The sequence below is a fragment of the Pholcus phalangioides genome, unplaced genomic scaffold (genome assembly GCF_987345545.1).
Source record: "Pholcus phalangioides strain wild (caught in Gottingen) unplaced genomic scaffold, Ppha-v1.0 ptg000008l_1, whole genome shotgun sequence".
Lineage (NCBI taxonomy): Eukaryota > Metazoa > Arthropoda > Arachnida > Araneae > Pholcidae > Pholcus > Pholcus phalangioides.
This window is the reverse complement of record NW_028301601.1, coordinates 43,904,350-43,932,256: the sequence shown is the minus strand read 5'-3', so window position 1 is coordinate 43,932,256 and position 27,907 is coordinate 43,904,350. Positions and strand designations below refer to the sequence as shown.

The window sequence follows — 27,907 nt, the reverse complement described above, 5'->3', positions numbered from 1 at the left end:
AGATATATACAGTCGAACCCGGATATAACGCCAACATTTGTCTCGTAGATATCTGGCACTATAGCGAGTTTGGCGTTATTTCGAACCTTAAATTAACATGTGTAATCCCTATATATGGAAGATTTGTTCACTGAAAAATTTTGGCGCTAAGCGGGATTGGCGCAAAATCGGGGGGGGGGGCGATACAACGGGGTTTGACTTTATACATTACGGGGTGATTATAAAAAGACTATCCCGACATATGGGCCCCTAACTATCATACCATTCACAGAAACTGAATGAAATTTTGGCATAAGGTATTTTGAGGTATGCGCTCAAGAATGATATGGAAAACAACAGTGTCACTCTAACAGTTACGGTTACAGTGAGAAAATTTCGAAAATATCAAATGGCAACACCAAGTTTTTTGTATTGGAATGCGATCTCCATACTGAAAAACACTAAATAGCGTTGGAATGGCACCTGTAGCACGAAAATCCCCGGAGCTAGGCAAGGAAAAAGTAAAAAGGACTTTGCCGTGCACCATTAATGTTCGTTTTATTCGGCTGAGATCCCAGCCTGATTAGTCCTCCACAAGGTCATGTGGAAAATTTGTGAAACACAATAAAATGCTTTATTTTATGCTGCTTCTCTGTCCTTATTGGTTGTCCTCACTTTTAGCCTATCTACCGCCGGTGATTTTCATGCTACAGTTGCCGTTCGAACGCTATTTAGGGTTTTTCACAATGGAGATCACATTCCAATACAAAAAACTTGGTGTTGCCATTTGATATTTTCGAAATTTTCTCACTGTAACCGTAACTGTTAGAGTGACACTGTTGTTTTCCATATCATTCTTGAGCGCATACATCAAAATACCTTATGCCAAAATTTCATTCAGTTTCTGTGAATGGTATGATAGTTAGGGACCCATATGTCGGGATAGTTTTTTTATAATCACCCTGTATATATATAGTTATATATATATATATATAGCGCCACTTATACCGACCCCGTAATAAGGTCCTTCTATCTCATTTTTAATATTTATTGACTTCATTGGCTACTGAGCCCCCAAAATATACAAATAGAAAGCCACCAATTCATTGATAAACATTAATCAATCTCAATAACTACTGAATCAGAGACGTGCACCTCGTCCATATTCCTCTGCGGAACTTCTAAAGAATCCGTTGTTGGTATGTTGCTCTCTGCGGCGAGACTTTTTAACGGGGAGATCGGCTCACATTTGTGCCTCGAAGTTGGGAACCACAGAAAACTTACTTCAACCGACAACCACTGTGGCGATGGTAGGGTTCGAATCCGGGGACTCTCAATAACTGAAAGTTGAAAAAAAAAGTTGAACTATTTATGTATGTAATACAGTGGAATCTCGATAACTCGACATCCCAAGGAGATCGCAAAACATGCCGACTTAAGAGGGCGTCTAGTTTACTGAGGTTTTATTTCCTCTCACCTTCTATGATTTTTAAAAACCGTTTATGTGTATGTATATGTGGCTGTATAAAATTGAAAAATTCTATATTGCATTATCTACAAATTCATAAAATGCTGTGATCTGCAATTTTCTATGGAAAGTTTCCGTACCGAGAATAATTCCAAATTAGGTAGAAAAATCATATTTTGATTGGCAGAAGAACTGTTATTTGTGAATAAGTAATGCAATTTGTGTCCAAAATAGCGAAAATTTCCTCCTCCCACTTTTAAAACATTTTGATCTAATTTTTTTGACCATCTTTCGCTCAAAAATTTCAGAAATCATTCACATAATTCTAGCTTTTCTAGTCCACAGGTCGAGTTTTTAGCTTCAAAACTGCTGGAAGTATGGGAAATAAGCTTACCCAAAGATGTGAGAGAAAATCTTCGACACATATTACAATATTATAAATCGCAAATAAACCAGGAAGTTGGGGGGGGGGGGGAGAAGCGAGACATGATTATTGAAATAAAAGTTAGTAATGTCTCAAAACTTTCCGAATTTATCAACAAATGGGCAGTTTCTGGAAATTAGTTTTGATAACGCAGTTCAAATTGTAGTTGACTTTATAAGTGGGATTTGGTCCCCATGTGTCGAGTTAGGCCGAACACATACTGGGGAGGCGACAAAGAGAGCGATTTCAAAAGAGAAAATACATCGATGCTTATCTCGATGTCCCCTCACATACTGACGAGGCGGAGAGAGCGAAAATGACCGCAGGCGTTCCGAAGGGTAAAGAAGAGAAGCCTTTGAGCGGGAAAAGTGGCATCTCGCCAACTAGTAACCCTACCAGCCTGTTCATGCCAAATCAATCAGTTTGGCAATATTGGAGGATTCCAATAAACCAGCGGTTCTCAACCAGTGCTCCGTAGAGCCCTTATGGCCCCGTGTGAACTCCCAGGGGCTCCGTGGCCACTCGAGGAAAATAAATAAAAAAAAACAGTAAATTTGAAAAAAATAATTAATATTTTTGAATAATAAAAATAAGTCAGAAACTTTGATGAATAAATACAAAAAATAGGCGTCTGGGGCTCCGCCATAGAAATTACATGCCGGAAAAGGGCTCCGTGGGTCAAAAAAGGTTGAGAAGCGCTGCAATAAACCCATTAATCCTCAAAAGACTACAAGTCCTGTTTATATATGTTTTTAATGACTTCTTGTATCAAACCGTTGTTTCGAATATTATTATTGCATAATGTTATTATATTATAATATTATTGCATAACGATTTAAATAATTACACTTCAATCAAGATAGAGACAACATAATTAGTTAGACACTGAATAAAAATACATGCCTATAATCCGCAGAAGATAATTTCGATACTTTCTAAACAAAATATCACCGTTAATGAGATGAAGTGAGAAGTTATCCATACACCCCTCGATGATGAAACCGTAATTTTTTTATGGCCACCGTATCATTATGAAAATGATTGTTATTAGCGATAAATGTATACGTGGTCGTTAAGCACAAATTATCAGTGTGGATCCATTATTTATGAAATCCCAGAATTACAGATTCCTCCTATATGCAGGGCCGTCTTAAGAGCATCATGGGCCCAAGGGCCAAATGATTTTTCTGAGGCCCTACCAGGCAAATTCCCGAAAATCTCAACCACATCTCACTTTTGTGAAGCCTTTTTTATCTTTAGGTCCCACGGTCCTTGCCCTGGTGGGCTCATGCCTTACGACGGCACAGCTTATGACCGCCATGTTCTGTGCATAACCAATTTCAATGAACGCACGGATGCTGCAATCAACTGGTTTCGATTTTTTAAGAAATACAGAAATATGTATTGCGTGTGAGATGTTCATTATTTGCATCAGAAAAAATCTTGTGCCTCTTTCATAACACACGACATTCCAATTCAAATCCACGGAAATAACAGATATTCAGTACAATAAAATAAAAGAGAAAAAAACAGAAACCGTGTTTCGACAATGTTAGTAAGCGATGAGCAATCATCACGGTGTTTATCCGTTTTCCTAAAAAACGGGTTCTCAATCTCAAACATTTTCCACCCGCCCCGCCCATTTCTCTTATGAAGAGCCATTGGCGTACGCAAAGGGGGGATTTGGGGTTCTTACACTCCCCCCCTTAAGCCAAGATTATAGTGTTATTTTGCCGGAAAAAACGTAAACCCCCCCAGAAGGAAAAACAAATCTGAACCCCCACCCCCTGAGAAAATTCTGCCGTACGTACGCCTATGTGAAGAACAGTTGTAAGCAAAGCATTTCTTTGAAAAACCTTTGTCAGGACCACTGCGAAGCTGCACCCCTGACGAAGGTTGGCGTGCACAGTTTGAGAACTCCTGCTAATCCATCAACGTGTTGACAAATACGGGGCCGTCATTCGAGGGAGGGGGGGGGGCTTTGGAAAATACACTAAAAATGGTATATATACATACAAATATATATATACTAGGGGGCTCTGCCCCCCCACCCTGTCGCCTTTGGCAACCAACCCCCCCCCCCTTTTCTCATCACAACATATCTTGTTTATTTCGTCCCACTTCATCAGCGTACTATGGAAAGGGACATGTGAAAGCACCAGCTTACTGAAGAAACGAATTTTATAATAAGAAAACAACAAAAAACAAATGTGATTCATCAAGTACCCCCAGAAAACTTGCCCATGGGGGTCCCCAGACTCCAATTTGCTAAATTTTAGTGGGGCCCAGACTGGATTTATCTCGGGCTACCGATGTGTTGCAAATTTTACATTGTTAAACAACAAAAATCAATGAGATTCATCAAGGGACACCCAAAATGAAACCTGTCAACATTTCCATGGGGCCCCGACCTGGAGACTTGTCGGACATCTCCCCGGTGAGGAGCTACGAAAATTTTAAATTTTTATCAATTTTACAACGAATGAAATCCAGGGCCCCCATTCAGCAGCAGGGACCCAATATCCGACATCCCCCCTGTGAGTGCCACGGCAAATGTTCATTTGTATTCATTTTACCAACGAATAAATTCCAGCCCCCCCCCCCTCAATTACCCGTGACCGAATTCGCAAATTTTATGGGGTCCCCAGACTGGATATAGCTTGAGCTTCCGCTATCGCAAATTTTTCAATGTTAAAGTAGCAAGAAAACAACGAGATCCATCAAGGGCCCTGGAAATCAAACCTTTTAACTTCCCCATTAAGGTATATGTGCAATCCCCCCGGGTACCCCGACCCTGTGTGTTGGGAGCACTGGTGTTATATGTATATGATACATATACATACCTCTCAGCATGACCCCCCCTTCCCCCACAAGGGCAGGGCTGACAGGGGCCGGAACGATTCTTATCACTTTTTGATTTTTCACACTATAAATTAACCACAGAGGGCCCCCGAAAAGCTGGTTTGGGGGCTCGCCATCTATTCCAGTCCAGGGGCCCTGCTGTAGGATGTGGGAGCCTCTCAGTACATTCACGTAACTTGGTCCCGATGGGTTAAATGGGTCCCGAATATGCTAGAGTTAAATGAATACTTGACCTAAAATCGTAACCGATTTCCATCACTCAAAAAACGTCACTCACTTCCGTAACATAAAATCGTCTCTAATTTCGGTTGCTTAGAAACAGGCCCTTTTCGAGTTTGTGATTTTATATTATAGAGTAGATATACATAAATTGAGTTCATGTTCTTTGCCTGCCCCCTTCCCTGGAAAACGTTGAAATGACGTTCCTGGAAAAATCTCTACAAATTTTCGTTGAAATTCTAAGAACATGTTCAGTATTGAGTAGAAAATTAATGTCGACCAGCAATTCTCAACCTTTTTTCTGCGTCACGGAGCCCTTTTTAGAATATAATTTCTACGACGGAGCCCCGTACGCCACGTTTTTTTTTTTCATTTGGCCATAAAATTTACTGATTCACTTTACTTCAATTGAGTGAACGTGGAGCACCCTCAACCAGTGCACGTGGAGCACTGGTTGAGAACCGCTGGTGTAGACAGTACATAGATAAAGTTTTCTTTCTAAAAGATTTTTGATGTGTTTGTGGGGAGGACAGGTTTTTTCCGCCCCAGCGACTGCATAATGATTTATAGTGGTATATAACTTATGATTTTATAGTGGTTTTCCAGTTTCCGACAGAAATTTGCCACCCTTTACATTTTGCAGCCCAGAGCAAAGGCGTGGGCATGAAAAAACATTGAGGGGGCTGAAAGTTTCCAGTCGTCCCGTGACGAGCCTCGAGCCCGTATGTAGAAGGATGCAGTGCCCCGCTTTATTTATTCATTAATTGGGGAAGGGGGTTCTCAGCCCCCCAACACAAAATTTATTGGGGGGGGGTTGAAATAGCCCCCCCCCCCGCCATGTTTTGGTGCCTACGTCCCATGGCAGTACGGCAGTACGTTTCTTATTAAAAGCTATTCAGAGACAATTGAAAAGATGAAATTTGAAGGATGGAATTTGCGTCCCTACTGATACTACGCCCAGGAAACCAGACCAACCCCACCCCCTAGTTGCAGCACTGTCCGTTTATCAGAAGGAAGTTAGTTCTCTTGCACATAGTGTAGTTTTCCATGCAAAAAGCGCAATGGGATGGGCGGAAATTTGAGAAATATCTATCTCGTTAGTCCCAGTAAAATTTTGAAAAATATTCACGTCTAAAAAAATGACGGGGGGAATTAATCCGTAAAATGCTACCACAACAATCGTCAAACTTTTAAATTAGGATACAAAATTAAGGACAAAATTAATTAGGATTTAAATTAAGCACAAAAAATGGGAATCGAAAAGAAGAGAGAGCGCCAAAAGTGAAAAAAAATCCGAAGCACTCCCCCCAAACCAAATGGGTGTGATGATGATGATCCCCCCTCAGAAGTTCTCTTTTTTTTCCAAGAGAGTGAGGAGAAAAAAAAAGGGGAGAAAACTGACCAATCCCCAAATAGCGTCTGATTTTACCTCGCGATGAAAACAAACCGGCTTGAAAGAGTCGCGTACCTCTTGAGCCGCCTCTTTCTCCTTCTCGTCTCGCTGCCCGAGTATGTGAGGCGCAGAACAAAACAGTACATTTGTTTTCGCCGCTATTTCGTACCTCTCCGCTCACATCCCCAGTATGTGTTCGGCCTTAGAGGTTTCTCTTCATTGAATTTAGTATTGTGCCAACCATGGGACAAGACTCATAGATGTCGAGGTTCAATTGTAGCCATGCACGAGTTTTATATAATTAATCTTTTCCCTTTCTGTCACTTGACTTTCAGTTGCAACAAATTTGAGAAACTCAATTAATGAAACAAATGCACTGATACATTAAATTCCTGTGGCATTTGTTACGATAATTATGATAAAGAAATTTCTTCTTTATAGAAAGTTTCTTCCCTGTTGTTCCACATAAAATAAATACCAATTCATACAACACACAAGTTACATTTATTAAAAAAAATCTGCAGAAATATGCTACCTTTTGAGAACTGTTTGTGTCAGACATAAGAGCATCCGTATAAGATTTAATATGATAATCTTCAACACTCAAATGGAAGTGGAGTAAAACATATGCAGCAGCAAGGTATGGCAAGAGTTTCCATTGCTGCAAGATTTTCAAGAATTTGAAATATATTAGCCAATGTTTAAAAAATAAATTACAGATATATTTCTTCAATATAAATGTACTTGATGTGAATGACAAAAAATATACACATTAAAATATATAAATTCAGTGAACCCTCAATACACCGATACTGTACGGATAAGAAAAAATATCGCTACTGAGGGATTATCGTTACAGACGTCCCTCGCTTTAAGCGATTGATTGGCTCTGCAAAATAGTCGAAAAACGAAATAACGTAAAATGAGTTCAATTTAACATGAGAAGATAGGGAAAGGCAGGGTTGGCACCAGGGCCGCAACTAGGTGAAGCAGGCAGGCCTGGTGCCCCGAGCGCTGGACTAGAAGCGGGTGCGGAGTTCACCTTTTAACTGCTTTTTCTACATGGCAAGGGGTGCTAAAATGCCGGTTTGCCCGAGGTGACGAAGTATCTAGTTGCAGCCCTGGTTGGCACGGTATTTACCGTTGATAGTTTTTACCGGTACTTTTTTTACCATGGTTTCTACCGTTGTGGTAAAAACATGTTTTTTCCATAGCTTTTACGAACTTGGGAAAAATCCACGCTTTTTACCACTTTCAGGGTAAAAAATAATTTTCTGCCACTATTTAAAAAATTCATCTACTCATTCTTCGTTTTTTCTGAACAAAATGCATAATTTTAAGCCACTGAAAACAGCAAAAGTAATCTTATGCGTTCTTAGCGGTAATAAAAAAAAATTGGGAAACAAGTGCAATATATTGATTAAATTTTTTATCATAATTAATAATTTGGAAAGATATTAAGCATCAACCGTAATCGCCAATAATTTCTATGCAAGTCTATCTCTTTACCAAAATAATATACTATGTGTATGCAGTGTTCGCCAATACGCATCTAGATGCGTGATTCACGCATCGAAACAATTTCATTCCTCCAAATTTTAGGTAATTTTTTTTCATTAGGGTTATTTTTCTTTGATGGGGAAAAAACTATCCCTCTCTTTGAGAAAATACCCCCTAAAATTTTGGAGAGGAGTGAAATTACTCCGCAAAATTACATTTTCGGATAACACCGTGTGTGCGTATGTTGCACAAAATACAAGTTTTCGTTTAAAAGTAATTTATGTTTACATAAAAAGAGGGGTAAAAAAGTAGCAATAGGGGTTTTTACATCGGCTCGAATTCAAGGACTCGTGCTGATGAAGATCCAAGCATTCGTCATGTTACAACAGTGTTCTTTCTACCTTTATGAAAATAATTCTCGTTTTCCTTTTCGATTAAGGAAAACCTATATGTTTTTGAACATTTCTCGTGTTTATCTGCTATATAAGTCATATATACATTACATATATATATATATATATGTAATAAACTAATACCTTATTGCAGGGCTTGACGAGTACCAGGCATCTAGTCTCCATTGCGACTAAGAAATTGATATTGGTGCCTAAAATTTTCTGTGTGATTACTAGCTCGGGCAAAAAATTATGCTTAGTGATTCAATCATTTTTGTCGCATCATGGCCATTTTGTGCACACAAGGGCTAATTAGATAGGTACTTACAATTTATTTCCGTTTTCGAACGGCAGGATTCAATATTTTGCCTTTTTACACTCAACGAGAAGTTGGTGCTTTAGTTGGTCTAATCCCCTCAGTGTGGAACCCCCTGCAGCAGCAATCTTTTTCTATGGTCATGTTGCCACTGTTTCTATTATACCCTGCGTCAGGAAAGTTTCTGACAAGGGCAAACTGGGTATCAAACTTGCGGCACCTCTTAACATCCTTTGTTACTTCAGGCGAGTATCTTATCGACCTGGGCTACCTCACTCAATTGCTCTTGGCTCCTAAAATATCTGGTTGGCACATGTAGATTTTTTCTTCATTTTTCAAGCCCTGCCTTATTGGTGAATAAATAGTCTGGTAGCATTTAACCAGGTTTTTACCAGTCGAAACTTTCCTGTGAAAGACCAACTGCGAAGCTTTATGATTTTGTACAAACAGGTTAGCAAAAAAAAACTTGGGAAGCATTATTTACATTCTAATTGAAAAGTTCTAGCTAACAATGGTAATTGCTCTTATGGTTTTATCCATCTTTTTTTCTACTGATATATGGAAATAGAGCAGAAATATTAAAAAAATATATTAGTATTGAATTTAATTTGTTCACTGTCAACTATAGAAATCCAACTGTATGCATATACAGTTTGCATGGACTCACGGGGGGATTAAGGCAGAACCGACTGATTTAATGTATATGCGTATATATATGAACTGACAACATCATTCTCTGTATCCCCTCCCCCAGCAATCATTATCGTGCCCTCCCAGACTTTCAAGTCTATTTCCACCTATGATGCATATGATAAAATACACTAATAATTATTTATTAAATACTGTAAATACAGTCGATCCCGCTTATAATGCTTTTCAAAAAACAGTCACGAAGAAACGTTGTAAACGGGAAATATTTATGAGAATTACTTAGAATTGAGAACACGGAAATAAGTTGTGCTAAGTGGATAAACGTTATAAGCGGGATCAACCGTATTAATATTTATTCGTGAGTTAAAAACAGTTACTTTACGTGTTAATTATTATCAACACATAAAGGCTAATTAATTTATTTACCAGGTTTTTACCATTTTTATCATGGTATTTACCAGTAAATACTTATAGTTTTTACTATGTCCCAGTAAAAACCCAACCCTGGAGATAGGGAGGCGGTTGGTTTTCTTCAAAAGGATTTTTAAAAAAATGATCCCAACAACAAAGGAACTTTTTCTTTAGTAAACTAATTATTCAAATTTATGGATAAATCCCGTGAATTTAGGTGATATGAATGGATTAATACTTTTTCTGTCCTCACTATTTCTGATTGATTCTAGCGAGTGTGAATGTTTTCTTTACCGAAGACCCTGGTATGATCGCTGATAACAATAGCCCGGAAGTTTAGGCACTAATACTGATCAAAATAGGCAGGCAAAAAGGCATTAAAAATGCTTAAAATAGGCACTAAAAACACTTTTATAATAAATGGAAGAAATTAAAAATAACTAAAAGCCGCTTAGGTATAAAGTGTCCAAAAACTGGCTAAAAGTTTATTGCACTTACTCCGTTTACTTGTTTCACTTATAGCTTATGATAACTGCATATTTTCAAAATTAAATTGATTTTATGCCAAAAATAAAGAACTTGTGGTCCCTCAGGCAAAGTCGTTTTAATGCATGAGCTCACCCGGGGGGTCTTCAAGAGAAGGGTCCTCACAAAAACGAAATCTGGTTGAAATTTTCGAGAATTTGCCAGGTAAGGCCTCAAAAAAAATCACTTGGCCAGGAGGCCCACGATGCTCTTGATACGGTTCCGGGACCAGCACTACCAGACACGAAGCCAGTAGAGGAAATGATTCCGGGGCTCCTTATTGTTACGAATACTTCAGTTGTGTGTTGCATTATTTGGAAAATTCATTAGCGTGTTTATAGTTGAAACACTGCTACACACCATGTTTTACTGTTATAAAAAATTGACATTTTTTTCCAAATTCATATTACCACATATGCGGACATATACCTTAAGGCAGGGCATTTGTGGTGTAAAAAAATAAAAATGGGTTCTCTAATGCAATATTGGCCTCAGGACCAGAGCCCTCTCAACTCCTGCAAGTTCTGGGTGAGCCAAGACATCAATTTATGTCTTCTTGGGACAGGGATTGGTTAGCTAGCTATACATAAATAATGCTACAGTTACGGAAAACTGCTCAATGAAGAGATATCGGTGTTACAGGGAAAGAAAATTCATCTCTGCCCTCATGGGGACCCTTCCTTCCCCTGTAACACCAATATCTCTTCATTGAGCCAGTTTTCCGTATTTGTCGTATTAACAGGGAGAGTAACGTCTTTCTGCATAAACAATGCCGTCCAATACATTAGCAAGATGTTATTAAGGAGAAACAAACTTCTAATTTTTCTTGTTTTTTTTTTCATACGTAGGCTGCGTTCTTCTGAAACAAAAACATTAATCTGGCCAAAGAAAAGTTAATACAGGGCAACACCAAGTTCTCTATCTCTATGCACTTACACATATTTGCGTTTAAATGGGCTGGGAGAGGGGGGGGGCATTCTGGTAATAATTAATACTAAGAGCTAGAGATTTTAAAAAGATAGTGTCTCTTTTGAAGTTCTCCATGTTCAAAATATCCAAGTTCTACAAAATATGAGTTCTGAAATTTACGAATGAACTTGAAAAAAAAGTTAAAATAGGCTGGAAAAATTTCAATTCGGCGTTTTTTGCAAATAAAGTCCGAAAATAGGCATTTATGGCATTTTGCCTGAACTCCTGGGCTGATAACTCTTTTTTAATGAAACAATCGAGATTCGGCTGACAAGCAGCATTTTCCATCTCCTTACAAAAACTCCTTAGTAGCAAAGCCAGAGAATTCCGCATATTTCTCGCAAATATGAAGTTTCACTGGAACCGCTTTTTTGATGAAATTTTTCCGCTAAATTTCTCATGGCGTTGTCAATGTGTCAATGTGTTACCCAACGTTGTTCAGTGAAATATGGCAAGTTGTATCTGAATGCGAATTTCTCTCACATTTGTCTCAGCTACATCACCAAATCCAATAAATTTCATCGTCGAAGGGTTCAACTATTTATTTATCCAATATTGCTTGGCCGAGGCCTATACAAGGGGATGCGGTGGTGAAGATTGACAGAGACGATTGATATTACAAAGGAAATCAGAAACTGTTGTACAATTAATAATGTTTGACGGGAAGTTGTTCCAGTCAGGTACTGTTCGAGGAAAGAAACTAAATTTGAAACAATCTGTGGATGAAAAGATGGGTTTCAATTTTTGTGAATGGTTAATTCTTTCTGAAAAATATGAAGCTGGAGTTAGGAAATTCGAAGTGTCGATAATGAAAATGGCCGTGAAGATAATGGAGAGATATATTTACGGGTAAAAAGCGGCTGCGTACTGAGTTGTTGCTTGAGTTCAGTGACGGAGGCAGAGGACGACCAACAGTTAAGAATGAAGCGGGCGGATTTATTTTGAAAAGACTCTAATTTGTCTATATTGGAGAGAGTATGGGGGGTCCCAGATTTCGTAGGCATATGAGAATACAGGAAGGATGTAGGTTTGGAAGCAGAGATGTCTGATGTGACGGGGGGGGGGGGGAAGAGTTTTTGAGGTTCCGGCGAAGAAAAAATAGTTTTTGGAGACACTTATGAAAGACATAATCATCATGGAGATTCTAACGGAGGTCGGAAACGTCTATGCTATACGTCTTCAATTTGCAAGTAACTAATAAACTAATGTTTAACTAATAGACAATAAAAATATATTAAATTCAACATATATAGGCACTGAAAGGCACATTTATAGAGGAAAAACAGACATTTTATTGCAAATTTTTTTTCCGAATGAAACATGAAATTATACTAAAAAATTATCTAATTTTTTTACCATTTTATTGTCATTTCAAAATGATATCAATTTAAATAATGAAATTTTGTATTTACCTGTGAGCTGAAATTCTGTAGCAATTTTACGTATATAATAGAAATTATTTTTCTTATTTCTTTGTTTCGATTTTTCCTAACCCGGTTAACAAGATAGTACCGGAAGATAAGAAGGAAAACTATAGATTGTGCTGTTTTTACTCAGTTTCCCGGGCTTTGAATATTTTTTTTAGTAGCGCCGTGTGAGGGAGAACGGGAAACTCGACTCGTTCTAGTCGACTCAACTCTCAAGTTGAAGCAACTCTAGCTCGATTTTAGTTTCCCCGTGTGAGGAGGGCCAACCTTTCACAGGCGAGTTAAATTTCCTTTTCTATGTTGCATTAATAGTTATTAATTGCTTATTTTGTTCCGCAAAGTGTCCCACTGATAGAGGATTGGCCCCACAATTTCGTTTTCGATAAAGCTTTTTTTTTTACTTTGTTATGCATTAAAACTGTAAGTGCTGGGAAGACACTACATTAGCACTTACGAAATACATTATTCAGATAAATAAGAATGTTTATTGTCATCGTATATTAATTTACTGTGATTAACATTTTTGAAATTGATAATTTTGGGTCTTCGAATAAGAAATATGTTTGGTGCGCAAATTTGGCGAGGTTTTGACAATTTGTCAGACATTCGGGGTATGGAATGTCCATGAAAATTAAATTTTCAGCTTTTACGGTTAATTCATAGCCGTGGCCCATCCAATTTTTTTCTTGGTGTTCTGACCATGGCCGGCTCCAGCTCGGGAAGCCGGAACAATTACCTTTTTTTTTTAGTTTTCGTCATTTAAAATCACAAAACGGGGTCGCGTGAAAAATCTGGCCTAGGGCCCAGAGGCGTACGTGGGGCGTGGGGAATTATCGGGGGCTCGTGCCCTTTCCCCACAAAGGCAACAAAAAATTACAAAAAAAGAAATTAATATTTCGGTTAAGAAATTTGAAATATCAAAAGAAAAACCTACGCGCTATTTTAACCGATTTCTGTGAATTTAAATGAATTTTGAAGGGTGATAACTCTCGCTGATCCTGCGTATGCCCCTGTTAGGTCCCATCATTTAACTTGAACCGTGCCTCCTCAACCGGAGATTAGGGCCATGGTTCAGACTTTAAGAAGTTCTAATTAATTCCCATCATGGAAAATTTTCATATATTTCTTTTTAATCCACCCGAAAGATAAATTTTTTACTCAAAATTGATGTCTAATGTCGCTAAATGTTATAAAACTCTCAAAGGGAACTAAAATTGGGGAACTAAACGCACATTATTTTATTTTATTTTAATGTTGAGATAATTTTTTTTCCTAGTTGTGGGTAATATGAAGCTTCGCGTGTAATTACTAATATTTAATTTTGGTAAAGCCGGGTGATTTTCCTTGAGCAAAATACCATACTTGGCTCCTAAGAAATTTCACTGGTACCCTTAACGCATGGGCCCACCCGGACATGGGCTGGAGCCTCAAGAGAAGAGGGGACTCACAAAAATTAGATTTGTTTCAAATTTTCTAGAATTTACCTGGTATGGCCACAAAAATAACCACTTGGCCCGGGATCCATGATGCTCCTAAGACGGCCCTGCTTCTACCTAAATATTTTTCGATTTGTCAGGCCCTGTGATACAGTAACACTTGTTATGGGCTGTCGTTTGTACTGATGTTTTTTTTTTCTTTTAAGTTGCTGTATAAGTTTCAAGAAAAATGGGACTAATAAAATTATTACTGATTGCAATTGTTATCTTCTAGATTTCCCAAAGACAAAAGTACAAAAGAATTGTGGGAGAAAGATTTACTAAAAGATTTTGTTGCAAAGGAGAGACCATACATTTATATGCTCCAAGCATCTCGATAATGACTGTTTTGACAGAACCAAATCGAGTGGAATATGGTTAAAAAAGAGTGCAGCATCAGTTTTAAATTATTTTAAATTTGTGTGAAATGTGTTCAAATTTATAACACAGAAATAGAATTACTGCACTAATTTTGATTAGAAATTTCATCAATGAAAATTAAGTACCGTATACTTATGGCTCTCGTATAATAAAATGCGCTTTATTTCTGCTTTTAACAAAAGCCATGAATAACGCGAATCTAAATTTTTTTTCACTCGTCATGCATTACAAGGAATGTGACACCAAGTACGAAGATAGCGTGCCAAGTTTTATGTCTTGTTATTCAACTCGTCACGAGGGGGTGCGTGCTTCAAAACAAGAGGAGACTGGAAAATAGGATGCGTAGTCTAGTTAATCATTTGTCTATGCACTCTTAAAAGAAAAATACATCATGTGTGAGGAAAAAAAATCACTATATCAGGGCATACAAAAAACCAAAACGAAAAAAATTGTAAGGTTGCAACAAAGCTTCGGGATGATCAGGAGAGAGAGAGAGAGAAAAGAAAACAGAGTGAACTTGTTTGAATTCCTTCCATTGGCGTTTGGACACAATATTACGTCATTTGATCGTAAAGTGGTTAAATCTTACCTTAGTAACATGTTTTCCATTAATTCCAAATGTTTCAATAAAAACATTATGTGTATAGTTGTTGATGTGTATTAAAAGTTGACGTGTGAATCGTAATATTCGATTACGAAGGGAAAGTGTAGTTTAAATTATCATATTAAGCGAGGAACTTTATCATTGTCTTTATGGGAGATATTTTAATGATTGAGGATTTTATCCATTTAACCCTTCGAGCGGTTTTTTAAATTTTTTCTGATTCGCATTATAACTGCCACATTGGAAATGTGGCAGTTATGAGTTAAGAGCCCGACATATTTCGGGGTGACCGAAATAAAGTAGACCAGGTTTGACGAGATATTTCGGAATTGCAGCGGTAAGGGTTAAGCGGGCCGACTTTATTATGATGAAATGACACCAATATTGCTCTAGATGACGCTAATGAATAATTTATATAATGCTAATTAGTAATAATTTTAAGACAAATCTTTTGAATCCATGAACTCAAACCTGCCAAACTGGAGGTTGGTGCATGGACTAAGCCATTGATGGACAAACTGTTTTTAGTAGCGGAAAAGAAAAACAAAAAAGAAAAATTTTGATGGACCAGACATATTTGGATCTTAATACATAATTGGAATTTTATGCGAGCCGTAGTTTACCCATTACTAAACTAAGCAGTTTCCAGACAGCCTGGCATTATATACATAGCGTAACATTTACATAGCTTACATAAAAACAATGCTAAAACTTGAGAAAAGAATTTCCAAGATTACATAAAATTACAATGGAAATATTGCGCTTGAAAAATTAAGTAACTGATAAACACAGTTTGTTATAAAACTAATTGAGATTAGTTTTCAAGAAAAACCCCTCTAAGTTAGATTAAATGATTACTTGAGTCTGGTATTCAATGACAGGAAGTTCGACATCTGAAGTTGGCCCGAACTGACATCTCACTGCTGAGTATCTTAGAGCTATAGCTATGGCATGCTTCAAAAGAATAACACTTTGACCAAATATGGCAATCCTCAGAAGTGATAGTGATGAAAAGACTTCTTTTGATTGTTTTTTTGACTTCTGCAATGGGAAGTTGGAGTTAATGTGGAATCGAGAATAAAAAGTTATCCAAATAAATATATTAACAACACACTAAAGCTTCATAATTTCCCTATAACTCCTTTTTAGGGCGATAAATACTAATAAAAAAAAGCAACCTCTCAAGTGTGAGTTTCACATGAGAAAAATTATGCAGATAGATATAAAAGATGCAACAAATAAAGGATATGACATTCATGCTAATAAGGAAAAAACCATGCTATTGTGAAAAAGAAAATTGCTCTCACATCCGAAATTTTTCTACCATCAGCATCGAGGATTTTTGATCTCATTAGCAAGTTTTTCTTCGGTATCCTATAATTTTTGAACATTATGAACCTGTAAATGAAAATTAACGCAAAACATTAAAACGAATGTTCCTTTAAAATAATTTCATTTATATTTCTTTTAAGGATTTCATATCTGTATGTCGGAAATAAAGAGAACCATGTCACACAAAAGAGAAATTTTACAGGAGAGGCAGCCGTTTATACGACTCTAGTTTATGATATTTTCCTCATTTATACGACGTTTACGTTTGGCCTGAATTATTCTATATATTTTTAATGTTAAAATATTTTATTTATGCACCACATAACTTCAACTACGCGACGTTTTAACTCCGACGCGAATCCCAAATTTTGGCGAAAGTGTCATTTCACTTAATTGATGAACGTGTGAATTTTTTTAAATGTCACTTAACGTATCATGTATATAAAAGTAAAGTGTTTTTATTCATGAGAGCTTCCTCCCCCCCCCCCTCCAAATGCCTGGTTGCGACTCAGTATCAAATATGGTGCAGGCCCCTCGATTCACTCAATGTACAACCGCAGGCTCATTCAGCATCAACTAAATGAAAAACGTATTCTATTGACAAGATTGTTTCTTGTGCAATTGGTGGATGCATTTATTATGATATGCTTCTTACTTGCACATGATGTTGATCAATAATTCACGCATTGTTATTCTTTCACAGATTTAATCAATTTTAGTAAAGAAAAACGAGCAAACTCTAGACTTTCTCAATTTCCATATTAAAATTTCAAGTCGAATAGCATTTATGTTGATACAGTATCTGTTATTATTCAAATCAGCAATCAGCAAATAGAATTAAAGGCTTTATACAAGAACTAATTTCACTGTTTTTTTTATCAGAACTCTCGTGCCTCAGTGTAATTCAGTGCAGTAATATTCAAGTTCAACTGCTCAAGGCTGCAACTATATTCTTAGTCAGCCAGGGCATGCGCACATTTTGGTGCCCCCTTGTAATATTGATAGTGGGGTTGAAGGGTGAAATTTGCGCCCTCTCTGGTCCGTCGCTGGCGTGATATACTTCTGTGTCGTGTAACCAAAGTAAAGTAAATCAGTATTTGCTATACGTTTACTTGCATATCACTTTTATGTACATATTTTACTTTTACATATTTTTCATTATTCGAAAATTGAAAATAAAATGAACCCTTTACCACCGGCATACAGATATATCCCACACGTGGTCTTAAATAATTGCCAGTACTATTTTTATTGAGGTAAACATATAAATATTGTATGTCAGAAGTAAGTCACTATAAGTTAAAGAAAGTTTACCTTTAATGTTAAATGCTTGTGTTACAAGTCTAGGGATTCAGGATTAATTACTCTTAATGAAACAAACGACTTGTATCAGTTATTATGTTATTATTAACACTAGAACGTTTGGAGTTTTTCGTACCTGTCAGAACAACTTTTTATAACTTTTTAGGACTAAGAAGTATCTAAAATTTTTGAAACAGGGTATGATGCGAGACCTCCGAAATTGATTAAAAAAAAATCACAAATTTTCTAAGCCTCAGAGTAAAAACAACACCAGTTGTTTTTAAAATTCAAGGTGTGCCGAAAATGATACGTCTAATGATATCATGCACATGATGCTTATTTTCATCAAAAATGAGTTAGTATGTTCAAATAATATGCTCTAATAATAATATATAAATGCTCTAAAAAAAATAAAAAGTTGAAAATACACTAACAAACGAGTACTCTGGACACTAAAATGTTTAAAACATTTCCCTTTTGAAAGAAGTGTTTATAGAGAGCAAGCATACCCATTGTCCAGTCCATTCATACCAATTTTTGGCCCCATGTCCCCTACTGTGATTCCTGGGAAAGGAAGAAGAGTTTTTGGATCTCTAATAGGAACAATGAAAGGATATGGACCACAACACTGGCCATCAGAAGAATACAGCTGAGCATACAGGATCGCATGAGTCGCTGATTGTCCCAGATTTCCTGCCCATGCTTTACTGGCTTCGAAATCGGGAGTGTGAAGGACAAACTCCTACATTAAGAAAACCATTGGGTAAAATATATAAATAAATGAGGGAAAAGAGCTCCATATATATATATATATATATATATATATATATATATATATATATAGAGAGAGAGAGAGAGAGAGAGAGAGAGAGAGAGAATTGAGCTGAAACTGCACATCTCCATACTATAAGAAATTCAATGTTCAATACTTTAATTAAAAGTTGGCAGATTGAGCTAATAAATCTGGTTGTTATCACAGTTTTAAGGAAACTTTGTCCCTGACATCTCACCCCCAGCACGGTTCGTCTCGGCTTCATTTCACCCCCGGAAATTTCGCCCTGAACATTCCCTCTTGACATTTCATCCCTGACAATTCACCTCTCCATATGAGCGACCATATGAGCGACCCAATGAGTGACCATATGAGTAATCCTATGAGTGATCAAGTGAGTTAGACATTTACTTCTTGACATTTCACCTGCCCTGAACGAATGAGTGACCGTATGAGTTAATATACAGGGTGATTATAAAAAAAACTATCCCAACATATGGGCCCCTAACTATCATACCATTCACAGAAACTGAATGAAATTTTGGCATAAGGTATTTTGATGTATGCGCTCAAGAATGATATGGAAAACAACAGTGTCACTCTAACAGTTACGGTTACAGTGAGAAAATTTCGAAAATATCAAATGGCAACACCAAGTTTTTTGTATTGGAATGTGATCTCCATTGTGAAAAACGCTAAATAGCGTTCGAACGGCAACTGTAGCATGAAAATCACCGGCGGTAGATAGGCTAAAAGTGAGGACAACCAATAAGGACAGAGAAGCAGCATAAAATAAAGCATTTTATTGTGTTTCACAAATTTTCCACATGACCTTGTGGAGGACTAATCAGGCTGGGATCTCAGCCGAATGAAACGAACATTAATGCTCTGGTGCACGGCAAAGTCCTTTTTACTTTTTCCTTGCCTAGCTCCGGGGATTTTCGTGCTACAGGTGCCATTCCAACGCTATTTAGTGTTTTTCAGTAGGGAGATCGCATTTCAATACAAAAAACTTGGTGTTGCCATTTGATATTTTCGAAATTTTCTCACTGTAACCGTAACTGTTAGAGTGACACTGTTGTTTTCCATATCATTCTTGAGCGCATACCTCAAAATACCTTATGCCAAAATTCATTCAGTTTCTGTGAATGGTATGATAGTTAGGGGCCCATATGTCGGGATAGTTTTTTTTATAATCACCCCGTATGAATGATAGTATGAGTGATCAAGTAAGTTGAAGACATTTACCCCGACATTTCACCTGCCCTGAGGTGAAATGAGTGACTGCCTGAGTGAATATATGAATGATAGTGTTGGTGACCGTATGAGTGATTGAGTTGGACATTTACCCTGCAACATTTTGCCTGCACTAACCATATCAGCGAGTATGAATGAGCGTGTTATTGAACATATGAATGATGGTCACGGATATGGTCAATCACTCAATCACTTTCTTGGACACTCATTCGGTCACTCACTTGATCACTCATACGATCAATCACTGAGCCAATCACTTGGTCACTCATACAGTCAGTCACTCACTTGGACACCTACGGTCTGTTACGTAATTTGAAGAAAGTAAGTCTCTATTTGAAGTCAAAGCCGTACATATCTGGGAGAGTTTAGAGTTCTATGGCAACGAGAGAGTTATTATATGGCTGTTGTTATGGAAAATAAAAAGTAGTATCGCTCTCTAAAGATGTCTCTCTATGCTCTCGCCTTTACTTTTTTTTGTTTAAAAGATACAAAACACACACAACGTGGTGGCAGCGGTAAAAGAAAGAAAAAAAAAACGTTTTCTGAAAAGACGCAACAACAACTCTTTTACTGAAAGAAGTTTCTCCATAACAGAGAAAAAAAAAGAAAAATCCGATTATCGCCATGACAGATGAAAGCGTGACAACAAGTCCTCCGATAACTGGGATTAGGCCTCCCAGTATGTTGTTGATGTTCGACTCGCAATTAGTTTCTAACTGGAAAATATTCGCACAGAAATGGAAGAACTATTCGATTTTGACTAGATTATAGGATAAAACCTTGAATGTGCGATGAAGCTCTCAAACGATACTGATACATTTCGATACTGATGAGGATGAAAAAACTGTAGCAGACATCAGTTTGATGAATACGTCGTCGGCGAGACGAATGAAATATATGAGAGGTACGTGAATCAGCATAGTCGAAAACCCAACAGAACCAACTTTCATTCTAATCTGACCTCTATTTCGCGAGATATGAGTGATTATTGGGAAAATTGGGAAAATGACCACTTTTAGGGACCGTGTACAAGATATAAATTTGAAACCCATTGAAAAATTTCTCATGACAAATTATGCGAAAATGTTTAAATATGAAGCTCATAAAACTTTACTGAAATGGGCAATTATTGTTTTACGTATACGGTGATGCGATAAATAAGTCATGCATCCAGTTTTTCAAACATTTTTTTTTAAGTATTCGAGTAAACAAATAAACAACAAAATTTTACAATTTTTCACTATTGCGGAAATTTGTTTCATTCCTTAGACAACGTTCATGAGCTGAAATGGTAAATATAATTATGTGCAAAGAATTCACAAATTAATACCATACAATTATATTGATGTTAATATTTATGGAGATAATAATCTCCCGATAGCGTAATCATCATAGTGTGAGCCAAGTTTAGGGTAGTGGCAATTGGTGGAGTCGTCTGTGCTAAAACCACGGCATTTAGTTTCATCCGTATTTTTTTATTTTTTAGCATTATTAGAAATTGGAGAATTGCAAAATAAAACAAAGTTAGAGTTTGCATATAGAAACGTCCTCTCTCCACTTGTCAATTCAAGATTCATCGAAAGACTGGTTATTTGTGGAGATGCAGATTACAAGGAAGAAAATTCATCACTGCCCCCACGGGGAGTGGAGAGGACGTTTCTACACTGCTCAAAACAATTAGGGGAGCAAGCAAAAAAGTGAAGAAAACCGTGCGAGACAGCCACGTATTGGCATACAATGGATAGTACACGCGTAACAATGCGCAATACAGAAAAAAGACGTAAAAAAATTTGGAATTAAGCTTTAATTCTTTGAAAATATGGAAAAAACATGAAAAAATGATTTAGGGCAACAATTTGGTTACATGTAAACGATAAAAAAAAGTACTGTTTAGACATGAGGCATGAGTTTTAATAGGGCGTGTGGTCTCCTCGAACAGCTAAGACTGCTGCACACCTGTTTGCCATGGATGCGATGAGGTTATCGATCAGACTTTGGGGAATACTGTGCCACTCCTCAAGAACTGCAATCTGCAAGTCTCGGACAGTAATAGGCGGCCTTGGTCGCGCAGCAATGCGTCATCCGAGCATGTCCCAAACATGCTCCATTGGATTCAGGTCAGGAGAGCACGCTGGCCATTCCATACGCTGTATTGTTTCAGCTTCAAGCATGTTCTCCACCAGACGAGCTCTATGCGGTCGGGCATTATCATCCTGGAAAACAAAGGAATCTCCAATGGCTCCAGCGTAAGGGATGACATGAGGTCGCAGTTTCTCGTCTGCATACCTTCGGGCCGTCAAAGTGCCATTCCGAATGATATGCAGGTCCGTACGTCCGCCTATGCTGATTCCACCCCATACCATCCAACCAGCTCGTCTGTATTGTGACCTTTCATGACCTCCGCAATCATGTTGCTCCCAATCTCGATGTTCAGCAGCCCATCTTCTTCGGGCCGCACGGTGGCGTGGGGTCAACGGAATGCAGACCATTGGCCTACGTGCATAGAGCCCTCCCTCATGAAGCCGATTACGTACTGTTTGGCTGGACACCCTTTGTCCTGTTGCCAAGAGCAACCGTCTTTGCAACAGCGTAGCATTCTCTGTTCTGTTTCGACGGGCTGTTAACCGTACATACCGGTCATCAGTTGCTGTAGTGGCGCGTGGCCGACCTTGCCCTGGTCGACGTCTAACATTTCCTGTTTCTTGGAATCGATTCCACAGCCTTGCAACAACACTTCTGGCGACTCCAACAGCGTCCGCGACACTACGTTGTGTTTGCCCGGATTCCAGTCTGCCTATAACACGCCATGCCATGGATTCCGGTAAATCACGTTGTTGAGAATTCCTCAAGTCACCTTGTCTCCAAAAAAAAATACTGCGCAATCGAATTTCACATTTACGGCAGTAAAACAGACGTTTCTGCAACATCCCGATTTCTGCCCTTATCTCCTTTTTCTGGTTTTTGACGTCATGAACTTTGATTTGCATATGAAGTTCTCTTCTTCCGTTTCCTGCTAGGCTTTAAATTATGGATGATTCATTTAATGTTACTTCTCGGTACACATCTTTGCGTAATTTTGTTAAAACCATGTGCTCCCCTAATTGTTTTGAGCATTGTATATGCATATGGCCATCTGGTTGGCCTTTGTCATTCACGAGCTATTAATTGATTGTTGATGCCGTCCATGTACGGTGCCTTTCAACATATATATACGCTCCAAGGTTGAAATATTCTATCTGCTTCCATAGCTTAGATGGTAGAGCACTCGTTCGGCGAGCGAGAGACCGGGGTTCGAGTCCCCGTGGGGGCATTCTCAATGTTTCGAATGTCCCCCCAACACATTTTCACTCATATCTCTTTTATTTTTATACTTACAGCAATGAAATTTTATTTTAATTAAAAAAATAAGGATTTATATTGAAGTTTGAACAATAATAAATATATGTAGATGAATTGCACGAAGTCGGGTAGAAAATCACAAACCATAATTTTTGGTGAAAACCGCTTCATTCTACAACTTTTAGAACCCAAGATATCGCCATCGTTCGGTTAAAAGTTGTGGGTACTGTACCTACATGTAGTATTTTGGATAAGTGACCATATTTATATTTAAAAATATTTGAATCAATATTTTTATCACATTTTTTGGCATGAGGAAATGTAATTCGATTCCACGGAAGCTGATGACTTCAGTTTAAAATTCAGTTCAAGACTAAAGGTGCCGTTCAAGTATTACGTAAGCAAATTTTTAGCCATTTTTGACCCCCCCCCCCCTTGTCAGTAAAATTTCGTCATCAGCTCAGTAAGGTTCCGGGACGAATCGTCAGGGAAGCTGCTAAACGAAGAAGCGAAAGAGGGAAAAACTACCCTGAAAAAGATAACGCGGGAGCCACAGAGAGAAGAAAAGAGAAACGCTCCCCCTGGGGTCTTTTTTTTTTTCCTTATTATTATTATTATTATGAGTGTGGTGTGGTAAGGTGAATGTGCTCGTTGTGTAGCACTTTTCTCTATCCTCCTTAATCAAAATAAATATGATTATTGTTTTGAAAGACGACTCATCAATGAGTACGTGTTCAGTTACTCGACCACGAAGAGGGAGGATCGTTACTGGCGCAGTCGGTAGGATAGAACTAAAAAAAAAAATCGGGGGAACATTTTGAAGAATAACACTTATGAAGAAGGACAAAATGGCCACAGCGTTCCTCCATTGTCAAGCTATGAGAAAGAGAAAGCATGGACTGCTGATGACGGGTGGTTCCTGAGAGCACCATTGCTCTGCAGTTGAAAGGTGAAGAGCATCATTTGCTCCAGAGGCGTATGTGGCGAGCATCAGTTCCAGTGGTGTATTCAGCGACCAGAGGCGTAGGTGCGAGCATCAGCTCCAGTGGCGTATTCTGCGAGCATCATTGCTTCAGAGGCCTAGGTGGCGAGCACCGAGCATCAGCTCCAGCGGCGTATTGAGCGAGCATCAGCTCCAGTGGCGTATTGAGCGAGCATCAGCTCCAGCGGCGTATTGAGCGAGCATCAGCTCCAGCGGCATAGTTGAGCATCATTGCTCCAGTGGCGTATTCAGCGAGCATCATTGCTCCAGTGGCGTATTCAGCGAGCATCAGCTCCAGCGGCATAGTTGACGAGCATCAGCTCCAGCGGCATAGTTGACGAGCATCATTGCTCAAGAGGCGTAGGTGGTGAGCATCAGCTCCAGTGGCGTATTCAGCGAGCATCAGCTCCAGCGGCATAGTTGACGAGCATCATTGCTCCGGAGGCGTAGGTGGCAAGCATCAGCTCCAGCGACGTATTCAGCGAGCATCAGCTCCAGCGACGTATTCAGCGAGCATCAGCTCCAGTGGCGTATTCAGCGAGCATCAGCTCCAGCAGCGTAGGTGGCGAGCATCAGCTCCAGTGGCATAGGTGGCGAGCATCAGCTCCAGTGGCGTATTGAGCGAGCATCAGCTCCAGTGGCATAGGTGGCGAGCATCAGCTCCAGTGGCGTATTGAGCGAGCATCAGCTCCAGTGGCGCATTGAGCGAGCATCAGCTCCAGTGGCGTATTCAGCGAGCATCATTGCTCCAGTGGCGTATTCAGCGAGCATCAGCTCCAGCGGCATAGTTGACGAGCATCAGCTCCAGCGGCATAGTTGACGAGCATCATTGCTCAAGAGGCGTAGGTGGTGAGCATCAGCTCCAGTGGCGTATTCAGCGAGCATCAGCTCCAGCGGCATAGTTGACGAGCATCATTGCTCCAGAGGCGTAGGTGGCAAGCATCAGCTCCAGCGACGTATTCAGCGAGCATCAGCTCCAGCGACGTATTCAGCGAGCATCAGCTCCAGTGGCATAGGTGGCGAGCATCAGCTCCAGTGGCATAGGTGGCGAGCATCAGCTCCAGTGGCGTATTGAGCGAGCATCAGCTCCAGTGGCGTATTCAGCGAGCATCAGCTCCAGTGGCGTATTGAGTGAGCATCAGCTCCAGCGGCATAGTTGACGAGCATCATTGCTCCGGCGGTTCGTGTGGCGAGCATCAGCTCTAGTGATATAAGTGAGAGCATCATTGCTCTGTTGTTTATGAAGTGAGAGCATCATTGCTCTGTTGTTTATCAAGTGAGAGCATCATTGCTCTGTTGTTTATCAAGTGAGAGCATCATTGCTCTGTTGTTTATCAAGTGAGAGCATCATTGCTCTGTTGTGTGTTGAAACGGCGGTAATTACGTGAGTACTGATTTTTTTTTTTTGGAAAGATACGTCAGTATTATTCGCTCAGAAAATGATATCTTTTTTTGAAACGTCAGTTTATTATTGAGAATGTGATTTTTTTTTTTTTGAACAGCAGTATTATCGCACTTACTAATTTTTTTTTTACAATTATCTTTGAATGTACGATTTTATTTTATTTTTTTTTTTGGGTTTGTTTGAAATACGTCAGTATTATTGAGCATATATCTATCTATATATGTATATTTTTTTTTTACGAATGATTAGTCATTAACATATGACGGTGGACGTATACACGTAGACTAAGTGTGAACATTTAAAAAAAAAAAACCAAAAAAAACGATATACCAAGCAACATGGCATATCTCGGGCGTGCAAGGAGGGGTGATTTGGTGGTTTTGGCAGAGGAGTTGGGTCTGGTGGTCAAGGATGGATCGAACATATTGGACTTGAGGAATAGCATCCTCAAATGTGACGGCTATGACGCGGAGTTCATCCGAGAGCAGTTAGCTGTCATCAAGGGAGACAGGGAAGCACGAGAAGAGCGTGACCTAGTTGAAGGGAGGATGCGTGAAGAACGAGAACACCTCTTTCGAATGGAAAAACTCCGCCTGGAGATGGAAAGGACGAACGCGTCCACAAATGGACGACAGAATTTAACCTCATTCAGTACGGAACTGACGAGGCTTGTTCCAAAATTTGACGCCAAGGAGGATGACATCGCCTTATTTCTCATAATATTTGAACGCCAGGCGAATAGAATCGGGGTGGACAAAAGAAACTGGGTGTCAGCTTTGCTGACCTTATTGCCGTCAGATATAACCCAATTAATCGCCCGAGAATCGGAAGAGAAGTTTGATGATTATGAGTACATTAAGGAGATCCTCCTTAGGAAATTCAAATTAAGTGCGGAACATTTCCGTCAAAAATTCACCAAACATCAACGCAACCCGGCGAAATCATGGCGAGAATTTGTCTTCGAAATATCGAATTTCTTCGAAGAGTGGATCCGGGGTCTGGACGTTGGTGACTTCGAGACACTGAAGAGCCTTGTCATTACTGACCAACTAAAACGACGAGTTCCCGGCGATATACGTGACCATTTCGTGGACGAATGGGCCGCTTTCATATCTCCGTCTATCCTAGCTGACAAGCTGGATGAATACGAAAGTGTGCGATCAAACTTCAAGAAGGTGGTCTCGGGCAATGATAACGTGAAAGATGAAGCAGGCAAATATGGTAACAGTAGAAGTTTTCCTCCTATAGCACCGAATTCCAGGCCAGGACTCAAAACCGAAACACGTAGAACCTTTGTGAAGCCAACTTGCTATTCTTGTGGCTCGGTTGGGCACATATGGAGGGTTTGCAACAATAACGCGAAAGGGCATGCCGTTGTGAATGCACAGAGTCAATTAACGACGGTGGAACCAAGTGAAGCCTCGAATATTTTGACGGTGAAAGTTTCGGTTCCTGTGTCTTCTGCGAAGGTCACGGGGAAAATCAATGAACTTAAAATTGCACCCATCAAACGCGGAATGAAAAAATTCAAAGCGATTATTGATAATGGAGCTCAGATATCAGTTCTGAGAGAGGATTTGGTGCCTTCGAACTGCGACGGAGAAGGTACTATACGAATAATATCTGCGTTCGGGGAAACTGAGGTAGCGGCACTGAAAGTTATCCCGATGAGAATCGATGATGGTATGCACAGCGACATTCCTGTAACTTGTGCCATGTCGAAGAAACTTGTTAACGACATGTTAATATGCTCAACTGCGTACGAGGCGCTGTCGGAAAGTGTGCAGCTCACTGGGTCCATTCGGCATACCGGAGACTCAACGATGTCGGTCGTACAACTCCTGGATTCAAACGTGGAAGGAGGGAACTGCATCCCTGATGCATCACAAGTCCCCGATAAAGGAGACAAAGGCTTTATCGGTTTGCAAATTGGAGACGGCGATCTCAAGGAGGGCTGGGACTTAGTACGTCTGGGGCAAAGATCTTATGGCGTAAGGAATGGTGTTCTCACTCACTCCGAGAACGTAAACGGCGAAAATATCGTACAGGTTGTCGTTCCCACCTGCAAACGAATGGAAATGCTTCGGACGGCCCATGAAATACCTTTGGCAGGACATCTAGGGGAGCGCAAAACGAAACGACGCATGAAGTATTCGTCCTACTGGCCCACCATCAAAAGGGATGTTCAGAAGTTTCGTAGGAGTCATCGAGAATGCCAAGTCAGACGCACCGTCACGTATAGAGATCGCCTACCCATCCAACCAATCGTGAGACCCGAAAACCCATTCGAGGTCTGGAGCATTGACTATATTGGACCCTTAGAACCCAAGTCAAGCAGAGGCCATACATTGCCAGAGTACAACACGTGGGACTGATATTTGATCAGGACGTAGAATTTGGAGATGTGGACTACGCTCCTGTTCACATAAAATGAAATTAGTACAGGACATTCAGAACCACGTAATGGGGTTATCTGATAAGCTGGAAGTTCACAGCAACGGCAATTATTCGAAACCGAAAGA

General features: G+C 39.3%; 1 protein-coding gene across 1 annotated transcript in view; it reads right to left on the bottom strand.

Annotated features, from left to right (window-relative positions):
- The window catches only part of LOC149084329 (peroxisomal acyl-coenzyme A oxidase 3-like), a 47,879-nt gene that overhangs the window by 7,394 nt on the left and 12,578 nt on the right, over positions 1-27,907 (bottom strand). Inside the window, exons 6-9 of the mRNA XM_089234695.1 lie at positions 18,140-18,372; positions 16,304-16,394; positions 15,855-16,037; positions 6,881-7,006 (exon numbers count right to left, since the gene is read on the bottom strand). Of these exons, the coding sequence (XP_089090821.1) occupies positions 6,881-7,006; positions 15,855-16,037; positions 16,304-16,394; positions 18,140-18,372 (633 nt within the window). The remainder of the gene's footprint in view (positions 1-6,880; positions 7,007-15,854; positions 16,038-16,303; positions 16,395-18,139; positions 18,373-27,907) is intronic.